We start from the raw sequence: 13,082 nt of genomic DNA, 5'->3' as shown, positions 1-13,082 counted from the left end.
CAGATCAGATTCTTTGAAAAGTTTTCTTTAATGTTCACTAGTACACAGTTAACAACAGAGATGCTAGGAAGGAGCTTAGAATACAGGCTTTGGATATGGACAGAAACAGATGTGAATAAAAGCCGTGTAACTTTGCTCAAGTTGCTTCTCTAAAATAGTATTTTACTTATGTAGATGATAATATCAATCCCTAAGACTTGATGAAAATGCTAAATGAGATAAATGTAAATTCCTGATATAAAATAAGCACTTATTAATAAAATCTATAGAGTAACTATTAGAAAAAAAAAACTTGAGATGGTTAAAGGGTGCTCAATATAAAAAAACTCAATAGCATTTAAATGTTTATAATATAAAATATTAGAAAAAAGCAAAAAATGAGAAATTGGAAAAAGTAGTTTTTAAAAGGATGCTACTTATAGTAGAAACAAAAATAAGGTACCAGGGAACAAATCTAACAAAAGATACACAACTTATGGACAAAATTACTTTATTGGAAGAAAAAACAATTACTACTCTCATGAATAGGCAGACTATATACTATAAAGATGACAATATATGTGTTTTACTGTAAAGTATTCTACTGCATGATTAAACCATAGTTTACTAATCTCACTGTTTCCAATTTTTCCCAATTTAAAACGGTATTATAATGAATATCCTTCTACATGTCTCCTTTTGCAATGTCCTCAAATTTAATATGATTACAATCAATATCAGACAGATATTTTCCACAGAATTTAACAAGTTACCCTGAAATTAAAATGAAAAAGTTAGGGACCAAGAATAGCCAAAATTCTTTTTAAGAATAGTTATAAGGGAAATTCTGCCATATCAACAACTATTCTAATGTTATAATAATTAAAGCAGTATTATACTGTTGCCAGAGACATACCAATACAACAGAAAGCTTAGGACACATGTAGGAAATTGATATATGACAGAGGTAGCACAAATGATGGAAGAAATAAAGATGTAAATATGAAATGCAAAACCTTAAATCTTTTAAAACAAAACATATAAGCATGTTTCTAAACAAAGATAGAGAGGATTGCTTTTAAAAGACACAAATAAGGGATACCTGGATGGCTTGGTCAGTTAAACATCCAACTCTTTATTTTGGCTCAGGTCATGATTTTCACAACTGTAAGATCAAGCCCAGCATTGGGCTCTTGGAGCCTGCTTGGGATTCTATCTCTCTCCCTTTCTCTGTGCCCCTTTTCACCATCCCTCCTCTGAGCATACACACACTCTCTCTCAAAATAAACATTTAAAAAAGACACAAACAATACAAACTATAGAAGAAAAGTTACATTTTTAATTTAAAGCTTTTTATACTATTATGTATTACAAGGGGAAAAGATAAGCCACAGACTGAAAGATGAAATTAGGAATCCACATAACCAAGGATCAGTATCTAGAATTATAGATAGATAGATAGATAGATAGAAGTCTTAAAACTCAGTAAGATTAAAAAAAACAACAACAATAAAATACAGGCAAATAATATGAACGAGCAATTCACAAAGGAAGAATTCAAATAGCCTAAAAGCATGAAAAGATATTCAACTTTACTAGCAGTCAGAAAAATGAAAAATTTTTAAATATTTCATATCCAACATACTGACACACACAAACTTGTGTGTGTATGTATATATATATATATGTATAGATATATAGAGATACATATAGATACACAGACATATGTGTACATATATACATATACACACGTATATAAAGAATAACACACTCTACGACCTCGCAATTCCTCTCCCAGGAATCTATCCTAAAAATATTCTAGTATATCTACACAAAGGGACACATGCAAAAATGTTCATTATAGCCCTTTGGAAACAGTGAAAAAATGTAAAGCATCTAATTGTCTCTTAGCAAACAGATCAGCAAACCATGTTTCAATCATACCACAGAATGCTTAATGGTGGGTAGAAATGAATGAACTGGTCCATACTAGTAACTTGGTAAGTAAAAAAGGCAAGCTGCAAAAAGATTCACATAATGTAAAATAATTTATGCCAAATTTTAACACTAAAACAATCACATATTGTTTAAATGTAGTACAAGTAGAAAACATGCATGGATGTGACATAGGAATTTCAGGATAATGGTAACCCTTAGGGAAGGAAAGAGAAAGGAGAGGATGACCTTTAGTTCTTTAACCAAAAAAACCCTATAACAAATAGGGCAAAAAAGTTAACATCTATTAATCCCAGTGGTAAGTACAAAGGTATTTTTATATTATTTTTGTACCTTTCTGTATATTAAAAATCTTTCATAGTTGAAAATTTTAATGATTTTTATATAACATTAAAATAATTAGAAAAAATAAGCACAATCTGATAAGACTTTCAAATTGCTGTGTAGTTAAACCTTATTACAATGAAGATTACTAGAGATTACACTTCCAGCTCAAGTAGAATCTTCTAAATCCGTCTGTACTATTTCTAGTAAATTAGCAATGAAAAAAAAAAGTACAATGAGCACAAAAAAGAGAACAAAAAATTTCTTCAACTCTTCTTCCTCCAAGCTCTTGGATCATGACGAGTGTCGTGTTCCCTTTTGAATTCATGACCTGAATTAAATGGATATTACTGTAGAGAAAATTCCAGATAAATAGGGAAGAAAATTTCAAAATGTAATCCATGTAAATCCATGGATACATACATAAATAATTTAAGAGATTAGTCTAACACTCTCCCTACAAAATCATAAACACAAAATACGATATGATTGACCAATTTACTAAAACTCTAAATATCTATGAGAGGATATAAATAAAAGAGGAAGATATGGCACAGGTCTTTATCATCAAATCTTTGTTGAAAGTTTGTTATTTGTAGAGATATAACCTAGAAATGAAAAAAATTGTTACAATTCAGAAAATCAAATCCTACAATATGGTTTCACCCTGTACTTTTGTTATAGGAGTCCCTATAGGTGAGCTGGACAGTGAAAGTAAAACCTACCTCTGGACTTTGCAGGAGAAGGTATAACATGAAACTTCAAGGACAGGAATATATACAGTGATTTAAAGAAATAATGGAGGATCCCACTGCAATGGAGATGATAAGGTTGGCAGTGCAGGTATAGGCCATATGTGAGTATAGGTGATGCGAGAAACTTTAAAAGTAGTCTAGAAAGAGCTCTCACTAGAGTACGAAAGGACTACTACAATTAGATATAGCTATTTTGCAAGCCTCAGTGAAAATATGGATCTGGACAATAATAATCAATAGCTACTACAATTTTTAACAAGATAAGTAACTTTATAGCAAGTAGATCACACTGACAAATCTGAGCCACTAGTTAATCCTAACATTAACTAAAGGAAAGACAAGGAAATGATCTGTAGCTCCTGATATGATGCAACAGGAAGTATAATAAAACACCATTATAAAATTTCCTTGCCAAAACAAAACAAAACAAAACAAAACCCTAAAATTTGATCAAGACTCTAGATCCCAACTACTGTTTCACAGGAAGTAATGGGTAGAGGAACAAGTTAAACATCACATCATAGAGATGCAATCAGTAATACTCAGAACGAAGGTTCCTTCAACTGCAGAGAACAAAAAAAGGGGGGAGGGATATGAAGGGGCTATAACATAAAAGAGTCCTAAGAGATATAACAACCAAACACAGTACGAGGGCCTTGTTTGGAACCTAAAGTGAAAGCAACCCTAAGAAATCATTCATGAAACTGGGAAAAATCTGAACATTGACTGGATATTTGAAGACTTTAAGAAATAACTGTGAATATTTTAGTTGTGGTAATGGTACTGTGGTTGTTCTTTTAACTGTGATAAAATATACATAAAACTTACCATTTTAACCTTTTTTAAAACTACAGTTCAGCAGTATTACGTACATTCACATTGTTGTGCAGCCATTACCACAATTCATCTCAAGAACTTTTTCATTTTCCCAAATTGAAACCCTGCCCCCATTATATAACCACTCCCCACTCCACTCCCACCCCACCCCACTCCACACACACAAGCCTCTGGCAACTACCATTCTACCTTCTGTCTCCATGAATTAAACTACTGCAGGTACCTCATAAAAATAGAATCATACAATATTTGTCCTTTTTATCTCTTTTATTTCACTTAGCATAATGTCTTCAAGGATCATCCCTACTCTAGCATGTGTCTGAACTTCACTCCTTTTAAAGGTTGAGTAACATTCCATCTTTTTTTAAAAGTTTATTTATTATTTGAGAGAGAGGGCATCCATGCACGCAAGCAGGGGAGGGGCAGAGAGAGAGAGAAGGAGCTACAAAATCCCAAGCAGGCTCCTCACTGACAGCTTGGGGCTGGATCCCAGGAACCATAAGATCATGACCTAAGCCAAAATCAAGAGTCAGATACTTAAACCAACTGAGCCACCTAGGCACCCCAACATTCCATCTTATGTGTATACTACATGTTGTTGACCCATTCATCTGTCAATGGACATTTGGGTTATGTTTTATTTTTATGAGATTATTTTTATTATCTCTTTATGCGTCCCATGTGGGATACATGCTCACATATTTATAAATTAAATTATATCTGAGATTTGCTCCAAAATACTCCAGTTTGGAAAGAAAGAGCAGTGGAGGGAGGAGTAATAAATGAAACAAGATATCACTTCTCACTTAACAAACTGAAATACAGATAACACCATATACATTGGCCAAGACATAGGGAAACATGCTCTTTCATACATTGTCAGTGGGAGTATAAATCCATGTCTTTGGAGAGTCTATCAAAGCCTAAAATGTACACTTCCTTTAGCCAAGACATAACTTCTAGGAATTTATCCTCACCCATGTGCTCACACATATATATATACAAATAAGTGTATACAAGCATACTGATTGCAACAATGTTAATAATAGTCTAAAACTGAAAACAATTTAAATGTCTACCAGTAGGAAAATGACAGCATAAATTACAGAAAAAAATTTAAAAATGCGATGAATTATAATTTAACTATAAAAAAAATAAGATGGTTCTACGTGTACTAATACAAGGCCGTGTACAATAAATATGGTAAAGTGAAAAAAGCCTGGTACAGCAGACTATGACACTACTCAACCAGACATTCACTGCTTCCATTTCTGGCACTGCCACAGACCAAATAACCTAAAAATTTCCCACAAGAAAATATCTACAGTTGCAGAGTAAATTATAACTAATATTTTTTAAATGTATAGCTAAGCTCAAAAGAAAACAAGGAAAATCTCACACTGAGGAGTGGGATGGAGGAAAGAGGAACCCTTACTTTTTACTTTAACCACTTATTTTTATGTTCTAACCAATATCAATGTTCTAATCAATACTTTTAAAATTAAAAAAGGAAATTACAACTAAAACACTCTGGGGAAAAAATGCTATGGATTTAATAATCAGTGCCAGCTCCTGAATAAGTAAACCAATGTAATCTTAGAGTAAATTTTCAGATATAACAAGCACTATTTATCCAATTGAATTCAATTCATTTTATCCAATTTACTAAGCACCTACTAAGTGCAAGAGATTATGCTGGCCTTTGATTAACTGCTGATGAGATTCCTATTTTTTAAGGAGCTTAGAATCCATGAGAAGAACAAAAAGGTAAAAAAAAATCTATGAATACATGATAGAACATAAAAATGGTCATCCTTTCATCAAAATTTGAGAACTAAATGTTTAAAATTCCAACTTCTGGTTATCACCATCAGAACCCCAAGCCAATCAGACATTATTTTAGATTTTTCATTACTTTTTTAAAATGAATCCATCCATCAACATTTGTGACAATGATTACATTTATTCATTAATGGCAAAATTATGCTGTTATTCATATAGTTATTAATATCTAGCTTCCATAGCCCTTGTGATTTCATCCCACAAATGAATTCTCAGAGGTTTTCTTCTTTGGTTTGTATACCTGTTAATATTACCACATCATATCAGTACTACTAATCAAAAATAACTTAATCTCCTCCCCATATTTCTAGAATTATAAATTTGAAAATTAAATAGTAATATAGGTTGTGATGGATCTAAGCTTCTTCCCCATCTCCAATCATGTTACCCAAAACAGACACCTGGGGAAAGGATTAAGGCCCAGCAGTTGTTGTTTTTTTTTTCCTCTTGTACTAAGAAACCAGATACAGAGAAAAATAGAATATTTGGTCAAAAATTTATTGAACAATGGGATTTATAAATTTATATGGCAGTTACAACAACCCCAAAAACAACACATCTTTTATTTTTAGCAATCTAAAAGGATTTTAAGAAATATCAAAAACTGAAACAAGTTAAATATTTTCTATCCATGCCAGCTTTGCCCACCAAGAAAACGGGTATAATCTATTGATGATTTCCAGTTCTGAAAAGGTTCCAGAGGCAGCCTTTTAACCTGCACTGTTGGCTAACATCACCTCTGTCTCTTCAGGCAGTAGATTAATTCTGTGTAGCCCAGAATTATTCTTTCTAACCCAAAGAATGGTAAAAATTTCAGAATATTCACATAGCCACAATATTTTTATTGTTTACCTTTCAAGGAATAGCTTGAAATTGGACATGGCAGCTGCTGGCACATAGTGCAACAGCTCTGCTTTTCAGATAGGCAACAGTAATTATTTACTACTATGTTTCAACTCATAGAGCGCTGCCAGACTAGGGAAAAAATCAGAATTTACCAGATGTCAGCAAAGAAAGGCAAATGCTGTAAGATTAGGACATGGACTGATACAGCCCAATGCCCTGAGCCTGTATGAGTTCCTTCAAAGAAACTCAGAGATCTTTCCACTCCAGCACTGAAGCATCACAATTAGAAATCAGACTTGCAAACCAACCAGATCAACTTGGTAATTATGACTGTGTTCCAAAATTCAGGAAAGAATCAATATTATTTCCTACTTTCCCCTTGTTTAGGGGCATCCCAAATGCTAACCTAGTGTAAGAAGTAAAAAATGTCTAAATATCAGTAATGGATTGTTCCAACTCCTGTTTTAAAATCCCTCTTAAATCTTTTTTTCATTTTTAAAAAGAAAAACAAGCAAAGGCCCAAATAGTAATGGCATATTAAAATAAAATTTTTAAAAAAGACAAAACACAGTATTGAACAGAAGTACCAATACGAATGCTATTTGTAGAGGCCGTAGAGAGAAATGTTGAGTTGTGACTCTTCTGGAGCCAGCATAACTAGATTACGATCTGTATAATCCTAAACAAAGTTTTGAAACTCTGTGCCCCATCCTCCTCTTCTGTATCATGAGAATAATGACAGTAACAATCTCAGAACTGCTGGCAATTAAAAAACTTATATAATGTAAAGCAGTTGATATTTGACCACTGTTTACCAAACAGATGGATAAAATTTCAGAGTGTTAATAACACTTTTTTTAAAGTTAATTTTTTTTTTAGAGAGAGAGAGACAAAGCACAACCAGAGGAGAGGCAGAGAGAGGGAGACACAAAATCTGAAGCAGGCTCCAGGCTCTCAGCTGTCAGCACAGAGCCCAACACAGGGCTTGAACTCATGAACGGTGAGATCATGACCTGAGCCCAAGTTGGACACTTCACCGCCTGAGCCACCCAGGTGCCCCTGAAGTGTTAACAACACTCTTAAAGTAGAGTGAATAGGCTTATTAACTGACATGGAAGGACCAAGTCTTGGATAAGTGAAAAATGCAAGATGTGTAAAACAGTGTATACGATATGTTACCTTTTACATAAAAAGAAACTGAAAAATCAAAATACATATTCATCCTTATTTGTTTTTAACCACTAAGAGTAAATAGTAATTGTGGGAAGGAACTGGGTAGATGAAAGACAAGTTGGGATGAAAACTTCAAACTGTACATCTTATTTTTTTTTCTTTTGCTTTTTTAGCTATATGAATATTTTAGTTATTCAAATATTAATTTTTAAGTATTTTTTAAGTGTTAGGAATACATTTTAGTTCTCAAATGTCGGCTGCAATTACTACTGCTGTTGTTGCTGTTAGCAGTAGCAGTAGTTGTGGTAGCAAGCTCAAAATACCTCCTTTCTAAAGTACTCCCTCTGCACAGAAGCCTCCTCTAACTCCCAGACTATTTAAAGAATTTATCATTTTCTACTCTACTTAAGCAGCTTAAAGAGGTAGGTCAATGTCTTGTTCATTTTTAATATGCTAGGGGCCTTGCTTGCACCTGATACAAAAAGGTTCTATAGTAAAAGCAACTAACAAATACTCCAAAGAAGAAAACAGTGGCCATTTCTAAAGGGCTTATGCTCTATCATCAATTATAAAACCTGAAAAATGTTAAACTTGAATAACTGGGTTTGCTAACATCCTTTCAACTACTACCCTGACAAAATTTCCTCTCTTTCATCAAGTTTCTTCTTTTCCCAGGACGCTGATATCATGTCCCAAACCAAGACATTATACATGTACCAACTTGTTAGCTCACTGAAATCTCTGAAATGCCTTTTGTCCTGAGTCCCAACACCCTGGTACATTGCTCCTATCTAAAAAGCATCTGTTAACGGTCTCTTTTTAGATAGAGGTTCACATATTAGTGAGTGAATAAAGTGCCCTTTTAACTGGAGAAGACCTAACACTCGATTCCTAATTGGCTCAGTGTTTTGTTTGTTCTTCTGGTATGTAGGGTATTCTATAACCGACTGTTGAGTAGCCCAATTCTAGATGTCATTCCAGCACACCAAATACTCCACTGACAGCTCAACAGTCACTTTTCATGCAGGCCCCTCCCCTTCCCTCCTCCCTCAACCTCATAAGCTCTAGAGCTCCTTCCCCGATATTGACAGACACACTGACAGTTCAGAAGTCCTTTTCCCCAAGCTGTTCTCCCCTGCAGCTAGCTGCAAGACCACCACCCCGATTCTTATCATCCTGCGACCCAATTCTGTCCCTAATACCATCCCCCGACCAGCCAATCCAAATCACATCATTAGTTTCTTCCCAAGAACCAGGCAGCTTTAAAGCCTTTCCCGATAAGTACACAATTGACAGCTTGACAGCAGATTCCCCCAAGTATCCTTTCCTCCTCCTTCCCCTCCTACCCCACGCACCGGCTCTTCTGTCGCTCCACTCACTCGCCCTGGCCTCCTCGAAAATTTAAAGCCTCGTTCTGTAAACACATCTCTGCTCTTCCCTCTCTCCATTCCTTTTCCACCGCTGACAGCTCAGTCACCTCCATCCCCAAGTGGCTGCACCCTCCCCCTCCCCCTTCCCGTGACAGCTCGGGTCGGCTCCCAGCCCTCCGCCCGCCCCAGGCCTCTCCAGACCCGGCTTGGGCCGCCGGCGTGCCCCCCGCCCCGGAGCGGGGCTCCACTCACCCACTCTCCCGCATCACGTTGCTGTCCCCGCAATCACAGGCCCCCCCGGCCTGGCTGCGGAACATGTTGAAGTCGTGTCCGGTGTGGTCGCCCTGGTGGAAGCACTCGGCGCACAGCGACATGCAGGGGGAGATGCCGCACGTCCGGCAGCGGTAGGCCACGAAGTTGGCTGTCCAGACCAGGCCGCAGAGCGCCGCGGGGTCGTAGGCCCGCACTGCTGCGCAGAACTCGTCGTAGCCTCCGCCGCCCGCCAGAAGACACTTACACCACTCCAGGGCCTCCTCCTCGGCCGCCCCCGGACCGCCCCCGCCGCCGGCTGCCGCCGCCTCCTCGCCGTCTGCAGCCGCGGCCAGCGGCCGTTCGGCGCTCAGTACTCGCTCCAGCAGCGCTTGCAGCTCCTCAGCACCTGCCCTGTTGTCCGGCCGGCTAAGGGCCGCCTTCAGGTGCGCCGCGGTGGCCGCCTTGTCCAGAGCCAGCCCGGGCGCGGGCAGCTCGGGTTGGGGCGGCTGCGGCCCCCCGACGGCCGCCGCGGCCGCCGCCGCCATGATGAGAGCTCAGAATTTGGAGAGCCCAGAGCCGGCGGCTCCTCCCGGGAGGGTGGGGGAATTGACTGCTGCGAGCGCTGGGCCCGCCCAACTCTCGCGATACCACGGAGCTGCCGCGCACCTCCGTCCGCGTCCCCGCCCCTGCACACGCCCCCTCGCGCTCCGGGCCTGCTACCCTCCCCTCTTTCCCGGGATCTCCCGGGTTCCTTCCCCCCTCCCCTTGGCTCTGGAAGTTGAGAGCTACCGAGATAAGGGACCCGCCTTTTAAAAAAAATAAATACGGGCCACTTTAGTATGGACCACATGAAAAAAATCTTTCATATGGACGGTTTTTTTCTCTTTTTACCTGGACTATAGGAATTACGCACAGCATCTTTCAGATGTATTTTAAGCATTTGCATTTCGTTTTAAGATGTAGATTCCCATTGTTATTAATCCTTAATTACTACTGAATCACTCTTACTATTAAAGCAAAGTCTTAATTTTTCCCCCTGAATGAATTCTTACCTTCACACTAAAACCACGTTAACCTAAAGTACATTTTTTAGGCGATTAGAGTACACTACATTACTACTATCATACTCCTGTTCAAAATCTTCAGGGTGGGTGGGGGGAAGCCAAGCTCCTTAAATCTTCTCTCAAAAACCCATCTTTCCGGGCGCCTGGCTGGCTCAATCGGTTAAGCGTCCGACTTTCGCTTAGCTCATGATCTCGCGGTTCCTGGGTTCGAGCCCCGCGTCGGGCTCTGTGCTGACTGCCAGCTCCGAGCCTGGAGCCTGTTTCGGTCTGTGACTCCCTCTCTCTCTGGCCCTCCCCTGCTCACGCTGTCTCTCTCTCTCAAAAGTAAATCAAACATTAAAAAAAATCTTTCTGTCATTATCTCCTGACACTACTCCAGGTTTGCCATATGAAAGAGACCAATGGGACTGCTCACTGTTTTGTGAGGCTTTATCATTTACTTCCTCTGCGGCTCCCAATACTGCCTATTGCTCCTAGTTCCCACGCTACTCTATCCTACTCACTCACCCTACAACCCAATTCTAGCACAGTGCGCCCATATAATTTCTTTTCTTCAAAAAGATGGCTCCTCTTAACTTACTTGATACAATTTTTTTTTAACTCTACACCCAATCTGTGTTCTAACTCCACACCTAAAGGTCTTAAAGAGTCCCATGCTCTACCAACTGAGCCAGTTAGGCACCCCTTGACTAAGTAACTTATTGCCTTTACTGTAAAATCTCATCTCCACTGCACTACTAATGGTAAATTTCTTCTTTTTTAAAATTTACTTATTTTGAGAGAGACAGAGCTTCATCAGGAGAGGGGCACAGAGAAAGGGAGAGAGAATCCCAAGCAGGGTCCGCACTGTCAGCAAAGATTTTTACATGGAGCTCGATCTCACTAAACTGAGATCATGACCTGAGCAGAAATCAAAAGTCAGATGCTTGACCGAGGCGCCCCAAATTTGCAAATTTCTTGATGGCCAAATTTCATCATTGGCCATAAATGCTCAAATATTTGTCTGATTGTTAAATGGAACATAATTATAACAGGTAATGCTTGTTGCATATTTATTATGGGCCATGCTCTTTATCTGTGTTATTTCTTTTAATCCTTTCAATAATTCTATGAGGTAAGTACTGTTATTAGAGGAAACTAAAACTTATGATGACTTATGTGCCCCAAAACACACAGCTAGCAATTAAATTATATGTGACTAGAACCCAGATCCATCTGGTTCCAAAGCCCTGCTTTTAACTACCACACCAGTATTTCCCAAACCTGCCTGATCCCTAAGAATCACCTGAAGCTCTACTCTCAAAAACATATTCCCAGGCACCGTCTCAGACCTAAGGAATCAAAATATCCTATGTAGCAAAATCTAAATCTTGAGAAAGATTATCATTAATGATCCTTCCAGAACTAAAAATCTACGGCTTATAAAAGTTTCCACAGCTTACTTCCAGACACTTGGCTATGTTATACAAATAAATAACTTAGTAACACATGACAGAGGACAAGGAAGGAAAAAAAAAAAAAACCAACAACAATAGAGGAGAAATAATTCAAGAAAGTAGAATAAGAGTATTTCTAATCTATGACCCTGTATTTATAAATGACTTGAACGCAACTAAAACATACTATGTCACATGCCCTGACCCTCTACATAAATAAAACATTTCATACTAATCATTAAGCAGTGATAAGTGGTTCAAAAGTTGCTCAATAATTCTCTTGATGAATCACCAGATTAGAAAGTAAGTAAATTCTAGGAATATTTCAAACTAAATTAGAACTAGTATGTATTCACTAGGCAATGTCTCTGGGTTAAGGCAGTTGGGGAAGTGTGCTGATATACCTCTCCAGGACTGTTTTCCTGTGGAGAATAACAAGAGTGCCCGCCCTGTTTGACCATGATAATGCATGCTGGCAAATGAGCCCTTTTCAGCACCCCTCAGTAGTCTCTATACACTGCTAAAATTCTACAAATGTCCACAAAATCCCACCAGGGTTTCTTTTTCTCTGAACAACAACAAAATTTAAATACTACCCTGTATTTCAGTTACATATTCATTGTAGCACATGTACAGAAATCCAGACACTTGTCAGATTTCTCACTTATTCTGGTAATGATGATTACCAGATGATTACAAGTCATCAGACTTCTTCAAAAAAAAAGACTGTTGAAAATCACTGGCAATAACAAGAATATAAAGAAACCAGTTGGAAAATGGGCAAAATATGTGAACAGACATTTTAGGAAAGAAGATATATTAATGGCCAATAGACATAGAGAAGATCCCCAGCATCATTAGTCATTAAGGAAATGCAAATTACAACTGTAAGATACTACTGTACACACCCACTAGGATGGCAATAATCAAAAAGATAGACAATAGCAAATGTTGGCAAGGATATAGAGAAACAGTAACTCTTATACTGTATTTATGGGAATGTAAAATAGTACAGCCTCTTGGGAAAACAGCTTGGCAGTTACTTAAAAATTTAAACATAGCATTTAAGACAATATGGATAGACCTAGAGGGTACTATGCTAAGTGAAATAAATCAGAATAAGAGAGACAAATGCCATATGATTCCACTCATAAATGGAATATTTTTAAAAAGGAATAAACAAAAAGCAGAATCAGACGTATAAATACAGGGAACAAGTGATGGTTGCCAGAGGGAAGTGGGGTGAAG

The 13,082-nt window shown here is 38.0% G+C and overlaps 1 protein-coding gene across 3 annotated transcripts in view; it reads right to left on the bottom strand.

The window, feature by feature from the left end:
- The window catches only part of UBR3 (ubiquitin protein ligase E3 component n-recognin 3), a 234,960-nt gene extending 225,040 nt beyond the window's left edge, over positions 1 to 9,920 (bottom strand). For all 3 annotated transcript variants that reach the window (XM_039248804.1, XM_039248806.1, XM_039248805.1), the window contains exon 1: positions 9,335 to 9,920. In XM_039248804.1, the coding sequence (XP_039104735.1) occupies positions 9,335 to 9,879 (545 nt within the window). In that variant the 5' untranslated portion in view covers positions 9,880 to 9,920. The remainder of the gene's footprint in view (positions 1 to 9,334) is intronic.
- Positions 9,921 to 13,082: the final 3,162 nt, after the last annotated feature.

This window comes from Hyaena hyaena, unplaced genomic scaffold (assembly GCF_003009895.1).
Source record: "Hyaena hyaena isolate Hyena2069 unplaced genomic scaffold, ASM300989v1 scaffold_317, whole genome shotgun sequence".
Taxonomy (NCBI): Eukaryota; Metazoa; Chordata; class Mammalia; order Carnivora; family Hyaenidae; genus Hyaena; species Hyaena hyaena.
The sequence above is the reverse complement of the archived record's forward strand: the minus strand, read 5'-3'. Positions and strand labels throughout refer to the sequence as shown.